Source organism: Grammomys surdaster, unplaced genomic scaffold (genome assembly GCF_004785775.1).
Source record: "Grammomys surdaster isolate TR1022 unplaced genomic scaffold, NIH_TR_1.0 66, whole genome shotgun sequence".
In the NCBI taxonomy this organism is placed as follows: domain Eukaryota; kingdom Metazoa; phylum Chordata; class Mammalia; order Rodentia; family Muridae; genus Grammomys; species Grammomys surdaster.
In genome coordinates, this window is record NW_021604568.1 from 7,125,476 (window position 1) to 7,144,195 (window position 18,720).

The window sequence follows — 18,720 nt, forward strand, 5'->3', positions numbered from 1 at the left end:
ACACACACACACACACACACACACACACACACACACACACACACACACGGGCTCTCTAGAAGTCCCTGACAAGGATTTCCCAGCTGAAGCAGTTCTATCTAGCTAGTTCTTCTCCTGAAGCTCCTCCCACATTGTGGGGAAAGTCAGAGTAAACAAATGGCTGACAGGACGGCAGGCTGAGACACGTTATTTGAAGACAAGGAAGGCAGAGGTGGTCAAAGGAGGTCCCACTGACAGGCTATAGGACCCGAGGCCTGAGTGCTCAGGGATCCACGGTTAAAGATCTGGGGAAAGGGGTTGGAGGAGAGAGAACATCGGGGACAGGGGTGAAGGTTCTGAGAAAGAGGTGGGCTCATGTCTGGGCAATGGCTGTGTGTGTGTGTGTCCAAGTGAGTATGCACGGGAGTTGGGGGCTATAAAGGAAACAAGATTAGTTTGAAAGGGCACATGAACAAGGGCACTTGAGGTGGGGGCAGGAGTTTAGAGTTCATTCTGAAAAGACAGCAGCTCTCTCAGGATGGTTACACATAGGGCCATGGTCTGACATGGCCTCTGTCACTCTGAGAAGGAGCAGTGTGGTTGGCAGGGAGTCTGACATAAAGAAACCGAGAGGCGAAGGAGGTGTCTCAGCTGCCCGAGTGGGCACAGAGCGGTCAGAACTCCATCTTTTTCTGAGGGTGGTCTGAAAGGAAGAGCCAGCTTTCTTTGTGTTGGGGGCTTTGGTTTCTGCCTGGTCTGTGTGGTCCCCAACTGGCCTTGAATCTCTTGCCATTCCTCAGGGGCTCCTACAAGCTGGTCTGATGGCTTCACAGCTGTACTGATCCTGCATCTGATGACCTCTCTGCATACTAAGGCCGATCTCTGGTCCACAGGAGTCTCCTGTCATTTCCCTCTAGAATCTCCTTCAGGCAGTCTGTCCACATTGGGTAGGGGCTGGGGGAAGTTGGGGAAAGATGGAACTCAGATGGGAAAAGAGAAATCCCAGAGAGAAAATAAAAGTTGGGTGGAATTGCCCAGGGATGCTGTGTGAAGCAGCCCAGGCAGTGAGCTGGGCCTGGCCACCTTCCTAGCTGGGCCCACTCAGAGGCTTCCCTGGAGGGAAAAGTCCTTCTGCCAAGGAACCAGGAAACACCACAGGGAAAATGTCCCTGAACATCTGGGTGCCTTCCAGCCCACCCTGCAGGCTAGCTAGAGGTCACCCCTCCAGTAGCTGCCCTGCCTTCTGGCTGACCCAGAGGTAGGAGTATCTGTCCACCAAGAGTGACGTACAGAAGGAAGAAGTACAAGAGGAGATCATCACGGGGGCAGCGAGACCTCTGGCACCTGTCAGCAGGCCTGACTGGGATCCAGACTCTGGTGGCCACAACAGTAGGGGGCCCAGAACACCTCCCAGCACGCCCCAGGCAGGCCTGTTTCTGCACTTCTGCTCCCCAAGAGCCTCTGAGCTCGGCCTCCTCTCTGGGTTGTGATCCTCAGACTCTCCCCTGGTCCCACTTGCTGGACTATCTGCTCGGTAGAACCTCCCAGCACTGTTCTCCACCCAAGGCGGGAGGAAGGCAATCTAATATTCCATCTACAGATACTTCTCAACAACTCAGCAAAACGTTACATGTGTTAGCTCTAGGCAAGAGGCCCACTGGGGCCTGGCATGTTCTACAGGGCTGAAACAGGGCTCTGCAGCAGGGTCTCACCACTATGTAGCTCTAGAAGAGATTGGAGATTTGCCATCAAAAACGCTGACTATAGTATGGGGATGTTTCTCGAATGCTGGGGAGACCTGGGAAGAAGGCTGTGGCCTGGAGAAACCAGAGGCTCCTCTGGGAGAGAGATGATGCAAGGACTGAGAGGAAGGGGAGAAGGAATGAGAAGAGGAGGAAGAGGAGGAGGAGGAGGAGGAAGAGGAGGAGGAGGAAGAGGAAGAGGAGGAAGAAGGGCTGGAAGAGGGGAGGGTGTGGGGAAAGGTTTAGGCAACAGCTGGGTTAGGAGCATGGGACCACAGATGGACAAGTATGACTTAGAAAAGTTTATCCAACTGCAGCATCCATCTGGACACATCATCTGCCTCCAGGCCAGGCAACAGGTGACAGACAGACAGCTGTCTCCACTCTGGCCTGATCCAGACACAATGATGTGCCCCTAGCTAGTCCTCCGCAAATACCCTCGGGTGCTCATCCTTCCCCATCCTCCAGGTGATAGCAGCAGCCGGGCCTAGAGAGAGCTTCTACTCACCGACAGAGGTAAAACCTGAAAACCTGCTCCTGAAGTCACCCAACGCAGACGGCTGTGGGAATTTGGGGTCCAGCTTGACCCTGCAAGAGCCACTCTGTTTACTGGGGAAATGTCTACTCTTGATTTTTTTTTTTAATTAAATTAGCTGCAGGACAAGCATGGCCCTAGAGAAGCAGGTAAACTGGGAAGATGGCAGTCACTGGAACAGGAAGGTGATCCCATCAGGCCAGAATAGGGAGACGTAGGAGAGGTCACTATTAGCTCGCTGCATTCCCAGGGGCCCAGATATAGCATGGTCCAGAGGTGGCAGTAAGCAGTCATTCTCCCCCAGGAGAGAAAGAAGGGCCCTCTGAAGCCATAGTCCTTTCCCAGAATGCACTAAAAACCGATGACGCAGAAGATGGGAGGTATGGATCTGAGTCCTCCCGCACAGGACTCTTAGAACTGGGGCCTCTACCCAGACCCTCTGCTTTGGTCGCAACTCCACTGAACGTCCCTGATGGAGAAAGGAGTGGGCACAGCCAGCAGGCACGGGGAGCATGCCCGAGGGTTCTCTCCACTTGTACACTAGGGAGTCCTCCTCCTGTGGCTCCAAGCTGAGAAGTGAGGCACTAGGAAACCGAAGACAAAAGACGCCTGTCTCACTGGGGAGGGAGACAGGCTGGCCTTCACAGAGGTGCCCTTGGGAGACACAGTGGGAAGAATGGCCAGCTTGTCACACACAGAGCCACCTCTGCAAGCATCTCTCTGCCGGCCCAGACACCAGCCACACGCTTCCTGTTGGAGTTTTCCTTTTTTTTCAGTTTTATTTTGTAAATCTAAATGTCATCCATTTAGCCTACCCCATCCCCCACCAGTGCCTAGCCACTTCCCCCATCCTCCAGCATTCCAGCAAGGCAGAACTGGCCACTCTGTTCTGCCAGGCAACAGATGAAGGCTCCCTAATTAGCAGACAGAGCCAAGCCCTGGCTGCCTTGAAAGCTGTCCCCTAGCCAACCTAGGAATACTCACTCATTGAGTCACCAGAAATGCCCAATACGCTTTCATAGCTGGAAACTGTTCCCCGAGTCCAGGTGGGCAGACACTTGCAGACACTTGGGGCCCCTGCATTCTCCTCCAGAGAATCTATACCCACAGTCCTATAACAGTAATGCTCCCTGGCAGCTCCGGGCTCGGTGAGGAGGGTCTCCTTGTGCTCTGTCCCTTCAAGTATTTCACAGCCACAGAGGCAGGTTCTGCAAAGACCACCAATGCAGATACAGTCGTGCAGTGTTCTAGAGGTGAAGCAATGGCCTAGAGACGGATCAGCAGTAAGAGGTGGGACCAACGCCCAAACCCAAGTGAATCTGACCCTGGCTGAGCTTCTGTCACCCAATTCAGGACAACAGGAATTTGACACCAGGAATCCTACAAGCCCTTTGAGAGCCAGCGGTTCTCCAACAGTAGGAGGTCCACAGGGAGCTGAATCCCTTTCCCTGACTCCAGCTCTAACAGGAACAGCTGAGTTCTTCAGTAACTCCTGCCACAGTCTCACCTGAACAAGCATCCCTCAGGTCCAGGGGCTCGGGCCCTGGAGGCTGGTTGCTGAGAAGTACAGGTGACGCAGTTCATAGCTCCCCAAAGGACGAACTGTCTCTCCCGCTAGAGGCCCACAACTCAGGTTGTCGTCCCTTGTCCTAGCTGCCCACTGTGTAAAGTTCCATCAGAGTCAAAGGCAAAACTAACCGTTGCCCTGTCTGGAGCTAGTAAGAACAGGATGTCGAGACCTCTGGCCCTCCAATAGGGAGCGCCTGCATGGATGAGATGCTCCAGCACACAGGCCCATGGGGGTGCGCCACAGTGAGCCTCGTCACCAAGGCAACGCTCACTCTACCCTACTAGGACCTTCCTCCACTGCCTGAAGCTCCCCCTTAAACCAGAGCTGGCAGCCTGACTCTTCCCTGAGGGCCTCAGGAGGTACCAGGACAGACATGAAATTCCATCTGCCAGGAAAATTATGATCTGATCACACACACACACACACACACACACGCTCACACACTCACACACTCACCTTCACACACACATTCACAGACACACCACACACTCACACACTCACCTTCACACACACATTCACAGACACACCACACACTCACACACTCCTCACCTGACCACCAAAGAGCTTCCTTCCCTTCATCCTCCAGCCTGGAGTGGTACACCACCTCCCTACACACTTCTTCACCAGCTTCCCTCCAAAGAGGGGTGCACGGGGTGCTCAGTGAAGACAAAGTGAATTTTCTAGGCCAAGCCTTTGAGCCTGGGACCAAGGAGGGAGGTGCATGGGGCGGCAACTGCATTCCAAGGCCTCCCTGAGCACAACACCCAAACACACCCCAGCACGACACCTTACACCAGCTAAACAAGGTGTGCTGCTCCAAGCAGGCACAGGTGGTGTGCGCTGACTCACGCAGACTTGGTCCCTGGTGGAGCTTGGGTTTGCTGTTCAGTAAGAGGGAGGTGGTCTGTGCTGAGGGCACCAGAGCCCAAGGAGAGACTGCTTGGGAAGGCTTTTCCAGAAGCCTCTGAGAGTTCTGCTTGTGGCACAGTCGAGTGGGATCCCAACCGCCCTACCCCCCACAGCAGCATTCCCAGCATGATGATGAGGCCATCAAGAGTTCCTGCCCCCCTCACCAAAATTAGATAGATCCCAACTGGAATGAACTAGAAGCTTCGGGAGTGGAGGGATGAGGTGGGACCAGGGGGTGGGCAGAGGGGATGGGGCACTGCATGCCTTTAATGACTTGTTGATGCCATGATTTGGGAAAGGTTTTGTTGTTGTTGTTGTTGTTTTCTTTTTCTCCATTTTTAACATGTGTGAATACATATTACACATGTGTGTAGGTAAAAATACATGTGGATGTGGATACATGTGGTCACCTGAGGTTGATTGGGGGATCATCCCTAATAGTTCTTCCATTTCATTCAGTGAGGCAGGGTCTCAGAGGGATTAGCTGATATGGCTAGTCTTGCTAGCGCTTGCTCTGGTGATCCCGTCTCTGCTTCCCAAAGCTGGAATTACAGGAGAGCAGCCACACTAGCTGGCAGGGGTATCCGGGTATCGAACAGTGGCCTTCGGCTTTGCAAGCTCTTTGATCACTGGGCCACCTCCCCAGGCCCCTGGTGCTACAGTTTTTGGACAACACTAAAATTAGACTTGGGGTCTAATTTACTCATTTATCAAATAAGAAGATGGAGACAAATCAGAAGGCAGACAGTCAGCTTCACCTCAAAGGTCGCTGACTAAATGATCGGGAGTGACGTCCTACACCCGGTTTTGTTCTTTTAGAGATTCTGAGAAGCATATAAACTCATAATCAATTAACAATGTCTGTCACAGACTTGGTAAGGGACAATGTGCAATCAATGAATGTTGTCTGTTGTGGGCAAGTTAGGACAAGGTAACTTGAACAGATACTAATCACCTTTTTGTTGACTCTAAAGGCCTCTAACTTTAAGACAATTCTACCCATTTCACAGTGAACAGTAGTTTTTTTTCATTGTGAGAATATTAGCGCCAGTTTTACGGAAAGCACGTACCTTTCATAGTGTGATAGTCACACGTAAATAATTTCTCCAGCTGAGACACATTCTCAGCACCTTTGCAGGACTTGGGGTGTAGGCAGCACCCCTCCCCCCATGTCCTTACTCAGAAGACGTCCCCTAGAAGTTTAGACCCAATGAGCAGTCTGTGCTGATACAAGGAGACAAAAGACACCATAACTTCTGTCATGATTTTCCTGTCTAAGGAAGAACTTCCTGAGTGTGGGTTAGTAAGTCCAGCCTGACCCCATGAAGAGTTAAGGAAGCAACAAAGGCGGAAAAGGCTTCAGATTTCCTAGAGCACACTGGAGAGGTCCTGTGATTGTATCTGACATCTGCTAGGTCCGGCACCCAAGAGGTGGGTGCCTAGATCCAATGTTCCCACCCCCAAAGAAGAGCTCACTGGTTTCTACTGAGGAGCGTAGGTGCAGGAACACCCGTACAACTCGGCTGCTTCAGAGCACCCGAAAAGCCTAGCTAGAATGTTCTCCTGAGAGCAGGACTCTGAACACGGTTCTCAAACCTCAGCCAACATCTGGGTCTTGTTTCCCTTTTCTCGCAGATGTGTAAGAACCGGCTCCAACACTGTCCCCTCCTGCCCCACCCTTTCTGTGTGTTCTAAGTCAGAATGGTTCTGAGCCCCTCTGGATCTGAGAAGCCCCAGCTGTTGAAGGGTGTTCCTAAACGCACAGGGTTCAGCACCTGCTCAGGAACTGGCAAGCCTCATGTTCCTGAGATGGGAGAGAGGGGGACTCAGCTCCTCCCCACCCCACCATCCCTCACCACCCGGCTCCAAAGACTTCCAGTGGACCCAACTACAAGGTAACTCAAAAGCAAAAAGTTAGCAGCAAGGTTTCCCACCCTGAGCTGACCTACTGGACCATTTCACCCAGGGCCTCTCCTCTCATCCCTACACAGCCATCCCCCTGCCCTGGCACACCCTCCCTCAGGCAGGACCTGCCAGGGGAAAGAGATAGGCTGGAGTTCACTTAGAGCCCCAGAGGCACAGGAAAGGGCCTGAAGCCAGCTCCCAGTGGGAATGGAATTACCAGGGACCAATGGAGTCCTCTAGAGCTTCCTGGGAATCCTTCCATGTTCTATGACCAACAAGGGTAAGGAAAAACTGTGGACCAATAAATGCTTAAAAATAAACAAAAACAGAAACAAATAAAAAAAAACAAAACCTAGCGTTTTCCTAACAGCGTGGCTGAGAGGAAGCAGGTTGGTAATTAAACTGTGGAGATGAAAAGTGTTTATTTCTTTAAGGGAAATCCTCACACTGCCATCTGCCCCTCCAGCCAAAGAGCAGACCACACATTGTCTGGCCAGAGTGAAGTCTGCAACAAGGGACACAGGAAGGAGCCTGTGTCTCCAGTTGGGGTGGGGATCCCTGGCTACTTCCTCCTAGAGTTAAGTTTCTGACCTCATGAAGCTTCTGCCTTCCTCCCTAAGAAGCTTACCCTCCCTTCTCTAACGGCTTTCTTCACATGGAATCTATCATTTCGTCCTTTCTATTATCCTAGGAGAGGGGCCTTTATAATGACTTCCCTTTAAGATAAGGAAATGGGGACAGGGAGGTTAAAGAGCTCATCAGAGGGTTTGTCAACAGTGAGGCTGGCTGGAGCTTGGCTTTTGGAACCCAGTCATCTCAGTCCTGGATGCTGCTCCTTCTAACCACTGTGCCCCTACCTGGGTCACTACCACTTTATCAGGACCAGAGCACCACTACCAGCGGGCTTCCTCTTCCAGTGCTTGGCTCATGGGTTGTAAGTAGTATCTGAATACAAGATTCCAGTTTGACAAGATAATCTGGATAGGTCCCTGGGGTTGTTACAATGAGAGCTAAGCAGTTACATTCCGCAGGAATGATCTAGAATGAAGGTCCAGGAAGGATGAGGTAATGTAACTCAAATTATTATTTTCACTTTCTTTCTCTTATATGAATGCATTCTTGATACAATTTTACCAAGCCTGCTGTTTTCTGTTACAGTAACAACTGCAAGAGACATTTTTTATTTTAGATTTCCCACTTTCCTACTTCTCCCCAGACTTCTCTTTATTCACTATTCTGTTTTTCACAGATGAGTTTGAAGTTCCCTATTTGACTAAGTCTCTTTTCCATCGATCCCAATCAATCTAATATCCATCTAGATGTAACGGTCACCAATCTGGAGTACTTCCTTCTAGAACTTTTAAAATAGTTATGTATCAGTGGGTGAGACCCTTTAGCAGGCACCAGGCCAAGCCTGACAACCTGAGCAAGAACCCTGGAATCTATAGGAGAGGAGAAGAGAACTGAGTCCCACATGTTGTTCTCTAACCCACGCACGCACACACGCACGCACACGTGCATGGCTACCTCTCATCTAGATTCAGTGTCCTACTATGTTGGCCAACCAATATAGCAGAATCATCAAGACCCAGGTGCAGTTAGAGACCTTGTCTCAAAATAAACAAGATGAAGAGGCACAGAAGAAGACACACAGTGTCAGCCTCTGGCCTGCACACACATGTGCATTCATACACATACATACAAATAAACATGCACAGCACATCACTCCAGGGCTGAATATTAATGGTTCAGGGATTATAGCTTTGTTCAGCCATCATTAACCAGGCTATTCAAGGGCTGGGAACTGAGTGTGGCCACGCTGCGTGCGTGCGTACGTGGGTGGAAAGTGCAGGAGAGCTGAATAAGGAAGAGAGATAAAAGCTCTTCCAAACAGCTGAAGCCCTTAGAGCAAGTAAGTAGCCTCAAGCGGCTCTCCGGCTCTCCGGCTGTCTCCAAGTGGTGCGGGGGAAGATTAAGGGCCTTTCCTGGCTCTGACCAAATATTGACCCAGTTGCACTCACTGCCAGGGGTCCCTCTCTGGGGCCAACAGCACATGAGCCAATGTTTGCAGAGAAATCACTGCAGCCCAGTGGCTGGCAGGCCAGGTTATGAAACAGTCATCCATGGAGCCAGGCCCGGGAGCCTCCCTGTCCTTCTTTGGTGGGGCTAGATCACGGGACAGGTATGGGGAACCGGAGGTTGACTTAAAGGGGCATGTGTGGCCATTTGTCTGCCCCCTGCTTAGCTTAAGGGCATCTCCAGGCAGATCCTTTATAACCAAACAAACTTGGGCATGAGACCATAACCTGACCAGCTCCCTGTGGGTAGGTCCCTCCCCTGCTCATAGAAGGCTGAGTTGTAAGCTATTTATAGAAGAAGCAAGACCCTGCTTCTCCACCTTGACCTCTAAAGTGCTCTTGAAGCCTTCTCTGGAATCTACCTTGGCTTTCTGAGGGGCTCTGGACAGCTGTTCCAAGTTGATGCTTGATGCTCATTGGATGGCTGCCGGAGATAGAAGCGAGCCATCCATCATGGATAAGCCATCCAGCATGGAGGTTACCTTTGCCTGCTAAGTCATCTTGTCAGGCCAGCAACCCAGTGACTGAGAAAGCCAGAGTATATGAGTGGATGCTACAAGATGAAAAGGGACGCCTTCGGAACACATCTTACTTAAGTGGCTGCTACACTGCACTGTGGAACAACGGCAAAGAAAAGAAGCTGTACACATTCAGAATGGAAGGGAAAAATCAGTGCCTTCTTAAAAAAAGGGGGGGGGGTTCAAGTAGCCCAGGCTGCTCTCTACCTGAGGATGGCCTTGAACTCCTTATCCTCCCACCTCTACCTCACAAGTGCTGGGATCATAAATATGTGTTACTATGCCTGACTTAAAAGTACATTTGGGGCCAGAGAGATGGTTCATCAGGTAAAGGTGCTTGCTGCCAAGCCTGATGACTTGAGTTTGATCCCTGGGTCCCACACAGTGGACAGAGACGACTAACTCTCTCAGGTGGTCCTCTACCCTCTACATGTGGCACACGCATGCCTCACCACAGATAAATAAAATCTCTGATCTGGAAGTAACTGAACCCATAGGTGTGGAACTTGTATGCATAGGGTCAGAGGATAACCCACTCAGACAAGCCTGGCCACAAGCGTCGTCGTTCCAGGGCCAGGGCCAGCACGTCACAGCTGCTCCATGCTTGTGTCTCCTCTTCCAACAGTGATAGGAGACAGAGAGTCCTCGGGCAGGGGTGGCGGGTGGAGGGGCAGCATTCCTTTCTTGTGTGATTCTATAACTTGGGAGGGGGTGGAACCAGAATAGAAATTCTGATTTGGGAGTTTCCCCAGGCTTCTAGACTCCTTCCAGCTGATCAATGAGTCCTTTCAGGGTCCAGACTCTGCCCAGCTGCATTATCATTTCCTGTCCCCACACACTGTACCCATTGATGGGGTGCAGGCAAAGCCCACCAGTTTATCCTGGAAAGACCTAGGAGACTGGGCAGGGCTGAGAGGGGCAGAAGCAGCAGGCAGGAGTCATGAGTGCTTCCATTCCCACACGCAGTGACAAATTCAAGCCCATGTCGTTGAACCAGAAGGATCCATAATCTGAGAAGCTGGCTCTTCAAAAGGTTTGTCTCACAGTGAGAAGGGTCATGAAGTGAAAGCAGATATCGATGCACAAACACATAGGCCTGCACCTCCCTCTCCAGGACAGCCCATTGCTAAGGGGCTGAAGGACTGGCTGCTGGTTGTAGGGTTAGGAACGAATGCCTCTTCTCTGTGTTTTTGTGGCTCTAAATCACACTCACATTCTAAGGAAGAATCCCCACTGTCTCGGCTTTCCCCTCCACATACAGGAAGGGTGCTGCCATTCACAATAATACCCCAGTACCTGCTTCTGATGCGCAAGAGTGACACCCCCGTTCACCCCGCCAGGGCTCACGGCTACACTCCAAGAACCTCTCCACCTCTGGGCATTCTGATTGGGCCAAAGAAGGTATCTGACCAAAGTCTTCCTAGGGATTTATCAACTTGGAAAGAAGAGATAATCAGTGTCTATGACGCTGGGAGCCACAGATATGTAAAAATCAAGAGCTACGACGGCTTTAGCTCATCGGTGTGTGAATTAACAATGGCCAAGGACATTCCTGGAGAAAAGCAGAGACCAGGCAGGGACAGCTGACCCTAGTGTGGGCTTTGTGGAAGCCCCACCACCCCAGTGTGGTTCTCACCATCTGGTCACTGCATGAACTTCTCAAGTACTACTGTCTAAGCCCAGTGTGAACATAAAATACTCATTTGTCACCAAAAGACCCTAAAACTCATCAGCCAGCATCAAAGGGGTGCATTTGATAGTACAGTGTGGCTATATGCTACCGTCTTGCTGAAGAAACATGCCCATGTGAGGTAGAGATACACGGTTACGAACATGTACATGCCACATGTACGAACTGGGTGGCAGGCCCCTTGTTTGGGTAGACAGGCAGACCCGGTGGTATGCCCAGCATGGAGTTCTATAAATTGCTTATTTAGCTTTGGTCTTCTCTGTGTGTTTGCTTTTCTTTACTAGCAATGATGTGGTGGCTTGTGGTGGCTCATCATGGATGTTTATAGAGATGTCTGCCCCGGCACTCAGCGCCCACAACTGCCTTCTTGCCTCCCCATGGTTTCCATCCAATGCCAAGGGAGGATGACAAAGCAGAACTGTGAAGGGCCATGATGGAAAGGGACAAGGCCTCAAGTGTCTGCACACAGCAGTCAAGACAGTAACAAGCCCGGCTGCTCGGCTGCTCAGCTGCTCGGTAGGGATCCCCGCATCTGCCCTTCTGTGCCAGACTGGATTCTGGCCCTCAGCTCAGCCCAGGGCCTTCCAGTAGGATGTGGACATGGACGAGGAGCCCATCAGAGACTCAAGCCGCCAGCTGGCTCTTGCTAACTCACCTGCAGGTCAAAGAACTTGCTGTACCTCCGGTAGATGGTCTGGGAGGTGGAATCGGACCAGGTCACGTTGATAATGTATACCTGTGGGAGAAGAGGGACAGGTGAGGAGTGACCAGGACAGGGCTCCAGGCCCTGTTTAATGTTACTGTAGGAGTGTCACAGCCAAGACCATTGTCTCCCTCATTTGTCACCAGGACCTGGCTCACTGTCAGGAAGCCTGTGGACTCTACAATGAATGTCAACACACACACACACTCCACGTATGTGATGAAGCATTCACTGAAATGATAAGAAGATTCTCTTAATATAGGGTTAAAACAAAAAGGTTAAGTGTCATTAATGGATAATAAACATAAAATTGAGGTCATTACATTTTGGGGAGCATAAGGAAATAAGGTTTATTTTGACTCATGGTTTAAGGGTGCACTCTACCATGATGGGAAAAGAATGGTAGACTTGCTGGTGGTAGGAGTGTGTGGTTAAGATTCCTCACCCCTGATTGAACCAAAAAGTAAAGGGCAGACAGACAGACAGATGCACATGCACACACGTGTGCACGTGCGCCCTATGGTTACATCATATGGATTCCTTGTCTCCCCCCCCCCACTTTTTTTCCCCACTGGTTCTCGAACTTCAGAGTGAATGAGACTCTATGAAGGCTCCTCCCAAATTGCAGGTCCATGAGCCTCATGCTTTAAAATTCCAAATGGACAGACCTGGGCAGACCAGAGATGTGTGGCTCAACTCAGCCTCCGCACAGCCCGCCTCCTAACACCCAGGCTCACTGCCCTTCACAGAGCATGCACACAGAAAGACTTGTAACACTGACCAAGGAAGCCGGCAGATCGGGTGTAAGAAGCAATTTCACAGGAGAGTTGGAGTGCACACACAGAAGATCTACAAGCTTTTCCTTGGGTGCCTTACAAGGCAAGGACACTAAGTCTAGGCTGTCCCCTGGTAGACTACACAGAGCTACAGCCCAGGCCTCCATGGAAGGCCACCTAGCTCAGGAGGTCTCTGAGAAAGGAGAGAATGCTCCTTGTCCACACAGTGTATCTTGTTTCGATTCTACAGCCCTGGACGAAGTCTAAACTTCTGAAGACTGCACATACATACCCACAGCCATGGACTATTCTGCTGCCCTCCCCGGCACAGATGGGACACAAGGGAGGTGACCTCCGGAGAGACGAAAAGTCTCCCCAGTAAAGGTTCCCATATCTGCAAGTCCAACAGAATTACTCAGGCTCTGTAGGAATTCAGGTCCTTCTAGTGAAAACCTCAGAGTCAGAGAAGCCAGGGCCTGGGATACATGGAGGAGAAACTTCAAAAGAGAGACTCATTTAGGCACTGTGGACAGACTGGTGCAACTCCCCAGCAGGAGAGCAGAGCTTGCACACAAAAGCGTGGAGGAGGCCTGTTGCTTTATGAAGAATACTCTTCTGCCTCCCTTTCCATGCTAAGTCACAGAGTCAGTGTGGTGGTTCTAATGAGAATGGTCCCCATAGGCTCGTATGTCTGAATGTTCTGGTCCCCAGTTGGTGGAACTGTTTGGGAAGGAGCAGGGGGTGTGTCCTTGTTAGAGGAGGAGTGTGACTCACACACACACCATTCCCAGTGCCTCACTTTCTGCCTTGTGGTTGTGGATCAAGACGTGATCTCTCAGCAGCTGCTCTGGCCACTGTATGCCTTTGCTTCACCATTGTAGACCCCAACACTCTGGAACTGTATGACCAATTAAATGTTTTCTTTTACAAGGTGCCTTGGTCATGGTGGCCTATCACAGCAATAGAAAAGTAATGCGGACAGTTGCCTTCATGGTGTGGAGAATACTCTGAAAGACGGAGAAGGCCCTAAAGCTAGGAAATTAGATATCACCTAGATATCTCTAGGTAGATATCACCACCTAGAGATGGAGTACCAATGAGCAGAGGTCCTGATAAGGAAAAAACATTAAGTTAAAGGCCAGCCCTGCTCCACATGAGCTCAGAACAAACTACTGGATTATTGTACTAAATATGAGTTGACTATATATAGCTTAGTGGTTACACATTTATCCAGCATATTTAAGGCCTTGGGCTGTAGTCTCAGCAGTGAAAATAATAATAATATTTTTAAAGCCAGGCACGGTGGTAGGTACCTATAATTCCAATATTTGGGAGGTGGAGGCAGAAGAATTAAGAGTTCAAGGTCATCCTCAACTATAAAGTGAGTTCAAGACAAGCCTCAGCTACATGAGACCCTGAGCGAGAAAACAATGAACACACATAAGTATATGGACACGCGTACAGATAGGTGTGTGTGCTCGTGCACTGTTGTATGCCTTATGCAAGCATTTATCTCATACAAAATCATTTAGGTATCTAAACGGTAGCATATGCCGGTAAGGTATAAAGTATCTACATGTATCAGCTCATTTAATCTTCTCAATTATCCCCGTATGGTACAGGAGGAAGGAGAGGCGCAGAGATGCTAAGTAAAGTCACACAGCCAATAAAATATGCAGAAGATGTGAACCAAACCTGAGCCTTTCCCGTGTCTTCGACATACTGGGTATTCAGTTTTCTACCACTGCCTGAGGTAGGATAAATTATAAACACTAGGAGCTGCTTTGGTTCTGGAGGTTGGACAGCCCAGGAGCACGGTGTTGGCGGCTGTGGAGAGTCGTCCTGGGCTCAAGAGAGAAGGCTGAGTTCAAGAGACAGGAAGAGGAAAGGAGGATAAACTCAACCTTTTACCACGAAGCCAGATCCATGACAAGGACATCAATCCGTTCAGGAAGGCTGTGCCCTATTTAAGGTCCTCCCCCTCCTATTGTTACAATGGTGATTAAACTTTAATTTTGAAGAGAATAAAATACAGCCACAGGTCTAGTTCTCTATATGTAAATTTAGGTCTGTAGACATTTAAGACAAATGACATGATAGGAACTAAACACCTTTTAAATTAAAGCTTCATTCAGATAACAGAGAAGTCTGCAAACATCTGGGCAGGGAAGGGCCTAGAGCACTGGCTCTCAACCTGAGGGTCCAACGACCCTTCCACAGGGGATTCCTAAGATCATTGAAAAACACGGATATTTACAATACAATTCATAACAGGAACAAATAATTTATGGTTGGAGGGCACCACAACATGAGGAACTGTATTTAAGGGTCACAGCATCAGGAAGGTTGAGAACCGCTGGCCTAGAGAAGAGTCAGAGCCACACTGAGAGCCCTCAAACAACCAAAGGCAGAACCTGGGGATCAGAGAGAGACCAGGGTTCCGGCAGGCAGCAAAATCTACCCCTCAGACACAGCAGCTCCCCGCTACCCTGGAAGAGGAGCTGGGTTTTCATCAGGATCTTAATCACCTTACCACCCTGCCCCTTGTCCACCTGAATGTCTCCTTGCTGCAGGCAGCTCCACAGGAAACAGATGTGTACCTGCACCAGGTGCTGCCTGGTGTCCCCAAGTGGCCAAGCCCACTAGGAGAGAGAGAAAGAACAGGGTGGACTTGCCTGCAGGTCATTAAACTGGACCATTCTCTTGGGCCTGTGAAGCGGAGCTGGGGAACGACTTAACCGGGGCTTAACACCCAAGCTCCTTCCTATGTGGTAATTACGGGTTTCCCTTTCACCTCCCAGGGAGAATAAATCACAGGCTCCCGCCCCGGCTGCTGAAAAGATGCAGGCAGTCCTGGTAGCCAGGAGATGCTGGAAGCCTGCTGGTTGGGAGACACAGGGAGGCCTGCTAGTTGTTACAGGGCACATGGTAAGAGGTTGCCTTTTTGGCAGAGGTGGAATCTAGGGCTCAAGGCAGTGACTTGTCAAGTGGCGGATGGCCAAATGAGGAGAGAATTCTGGTGCCAGCCCCAGCTGGATCTCGCTCTCAGCACCCACTTCATTGGCTGTGAGACCTCTCAGGCTCCCATCCTCAGGTTTCCCCAAATTTCTGGGACATGCCATAGGTCGGTAGCCTGGGAAGCAGACAGTTCCTCCTGTAGATAAGACCAGAGATCCGAAGACAGACTCCAGACTCTATCGTGACAAGGCGCTTGCTCTGTTTTCTTCCCAACCTTAGATAGCAAAGATTATCACTGCAGATGAGCAACACAAAGAATTCCAGCCTCGCCCCAGCACACTCCTGCCCCTCACCCCAAGGCCAGAGCTTCTTAAAGACGCTCTGCCTGGCCCTGCTTTGCAGATAGTTTGTGGAGAAAGAGCAGGTGTCTGAGGTGGAGAGGGCAGAGGTTACTGGAGAAAGCCAGCTCTGTTTACCTCTACAGATAAACCCCCCTCTGGTTTCAGGAGCTGCCAGATAACATTACCCAGCAGCTGGACTTCAATTAAACACCCCGATTCCAAACACAGTTACTTGGGCTTATGTTTCCTGTGTGGAGTTTCCTTTTCTTCTGGATTCCATTTCAAGGTCTCTCTAGTCACTTCAAGCAGATGGTAGACAACTAGGAAACCTCCTTAGAGACCAGTAGCCATACCCAGCTTCCTGTGGGCTATCCTGACTATCATGTTTCTCTGCAGCTCACGTCTATAGGGTGAGAACCCTCAGCAGGGACACCACATATGGACAGTCAGCACAGCACCTCGTCAGACAACCTCCCATTCCGAGGGCATGCTATCTGTCGAATACACACGACCTGACCAAATCTGAGCTCTCTGAACTTGTCTGCCCAGTGGGTTCTGCTGCCTCCCCACACCCCCACACCAACCAAGCTCCTTCGAACTTGAATGTAGGTCAGTAAACTTACATGACCTGGATGCAATCACTTCCAGGTCAGCTCTAGAGTACCAAGGAAGAAGCCCAATCTCTGGAGGGACATCCAGGGCGGCATCTGGGATGGACCCAATGCATGATTGCAAAGAAGGGGCCCAATCATGCCTAGAAGGCCCCAGACTGGCTTGGGTGTCATGAGAAATACTAGTGTCTGTTGCTGCTTTTGCCACAGGAAGTAGGATGAGAAGCGAGAAGCTGGTAACTGTGGTGGGATCTGTGCACCCCTATGTGGTACACATGGTGGCTGCAGTTTACTGAGGAAGGCTTTCTTTTCCCTGGCCTCTTGCCCGGCAGACCTGGCCCCAGGCCAAATGGAAACTCCACTGCAGTGGCCCCCAACCTGCTCACACACGGCTCTGCATCAGGTGGCTAGAACCAGGGCTGGCGCACATAGCTGGGCAAGTTGTGTTCACTACCTGATGGTTGCCCAGTCAAGGGGCCAAGTAGGGAAGAAATCTAATCTACATTATAGTCTGCAAACTACATGTTCCACCTTGAGACTGTAGCCATACAACAAAGAGATACATTGCTCCTGGAGTGGGCTATTACAGCTTTAGAGCCTGGGAGGTCACAGAATCACTTCAGATCTTCTGGAGTCTATGGACGAAGAGAGACCTACCATTCTGGGTTAATTGAGTTCAAAATTATGGCCCTAGAAACCAGAACAAACACAATCCAGCAACCAATAAAAGGGGTCATGGCTATTGCACTAGTTTCTTGTTGAGGAGGGGCCCATGCTAAGTTCTTCCCCAAGTTGATGGCCATCTAAGACAACATGAAGCCCTACCCTTCCATTCTAAATGCCCCATATCTGTAGATCTGCTTTGGAGGGTTGGGAGAGGGAGTGATCAGTAGATCTCCAGTCCAGCTAGGCTGCTCCTCTAAATTCAAACCACTCTTGGGCAGAAGGCTTCAGTGGTGCTATTCCCAGTAGTAATTCCAGGCTACGCCAAAGCCTGGGCTGATACTGTCTTCCAGACGACTCTCAAGGTGTCAGTGATGGTCTTAGTATTAAAAATCCCTTCTTCACATCCACTAATTGTTCCAGAGAAGGAGCCCTCAAGAATGCTACCATCTGACCTGGGTTCCATGGGCCCCATGAGTCTGTCCATGTCTGGACAGCTTGTGACCCACCATCAATGGGCTATCACATCCACCCTTGTTTGCTAATTGCTAATGGCTTGGCACATGTTGCATCTGTCTGTTTAACACGGGTGAGCCCATCCCCTCTCTGGTGTCCCCATCTATCTTGCCCTCTCCTGGCCTTCAACGTACTAGGTCCTGAGACAGCAACTGGTTCATTCAATAGGGTTTGTAGCAACAAGGTGTAGCTAGAGACATATTGGAGGGAGTTCTCCAGCCCCAGACCCAAACTCTTAATAGGCAAGAGATAGAATATGAATCCTTCTGATTTGGTACAAGGGCCTTTGCCAATCCAAACCTTACCAGTTATAGCCCGTGTTACTTGGCTCAATTTTGGGGGGGAGGGGAGCTGGATAGGTTGGGAATAGGGTTCTATCTGGCCTCATACTAGCAATAGCCAAAGATGACCTTGAACTACTGACCCCCTTGCCTCTACTGCCTGCAACTATATACTCGAGCATATACTTGCCACAGTATGCCTGACTATATACTCGGTTTATATGATGCTGGGGATCAAACTCAGGGCTTTGTGCACACCTCATAATAAACACACTATCAAGTGAGCCACACTTCCGACTCTCACATTTTTAGCTTAGCCTGAAAATATTGAGCACCCTCAGAGGAGACCCTGGTAAAATCCTAATGCCTCCTCTAGGTGGCATTTGTTCTAGGTGACAGTGAAGACTTGGGAAAGAGCCACCACTTAAAAGGTGATCTAGAGGGAGATCTCCACTCCAGCATGCACACCTACAGGGTGACCACAGGGTGATGAGTGACCAACCCATAGCCCCTTTCCAGCCCATGAGGTATCACAGTGAATCCTGCAGAAGCCACCCCAGAAACGCTTGAGAACCAGAGCCACATCCAACTTCTACTTCAAAGCCCACGAGTACCACCCATTTCTGGGAAAAAGAGAGCAATTTTATCCATTCATTATTTACTTTCGCAGTGCTGGGAACTGAACCCAGGGCCTTGTGCATGCTAGGCTATTTCCACCACTGAGCTACATCTCCAGTCCTGAAAAAAAAAAGAGACTTAAAAAAATCCTATATATTTACTTTAAATTTCTTTCACACAAGTATATTTATTGTATTTTGAGCACACTCCCTTCTCCATGTCTCCAAATCCTTCTGTTAGTTATTTCTCCTAGGAAGTTTTCCTTCTACTTTCAAGACACGTGTGTGTGTGTGTGTGTGTGTGTGTGTGTGTGAGAGAGAGAGAGAG

The 18,720-nt window shown here is 50.1% G+C and overlaps 1 protein-coding gene across 3 annotated transcripts in view; it reads right to left on the reverse strand.

Annotated features, from left to right (window-relative positions):
• Positions 1–18,720, reverse strand: part of Sh3pxd2a (SH3 and PX domains 2A) — a 200,814-nt gene that overhangs the window by 146,724 nt on the left and 35,370 nt on the right. For all 3 annotated transcript variants that reach the window (XM_028772972.1, XM_028772977.1, XM_028772963.1), the window contains exon 2: positions 11,582–11,662. In XM_028772972.1, coding sequence (XP_028628805.1) covers positions 11,582–11,662 — 81 coding nt within the window. The remainder of the gene's footprint in view (positions 1–11,581; positions 11,663–18,720) is intronic.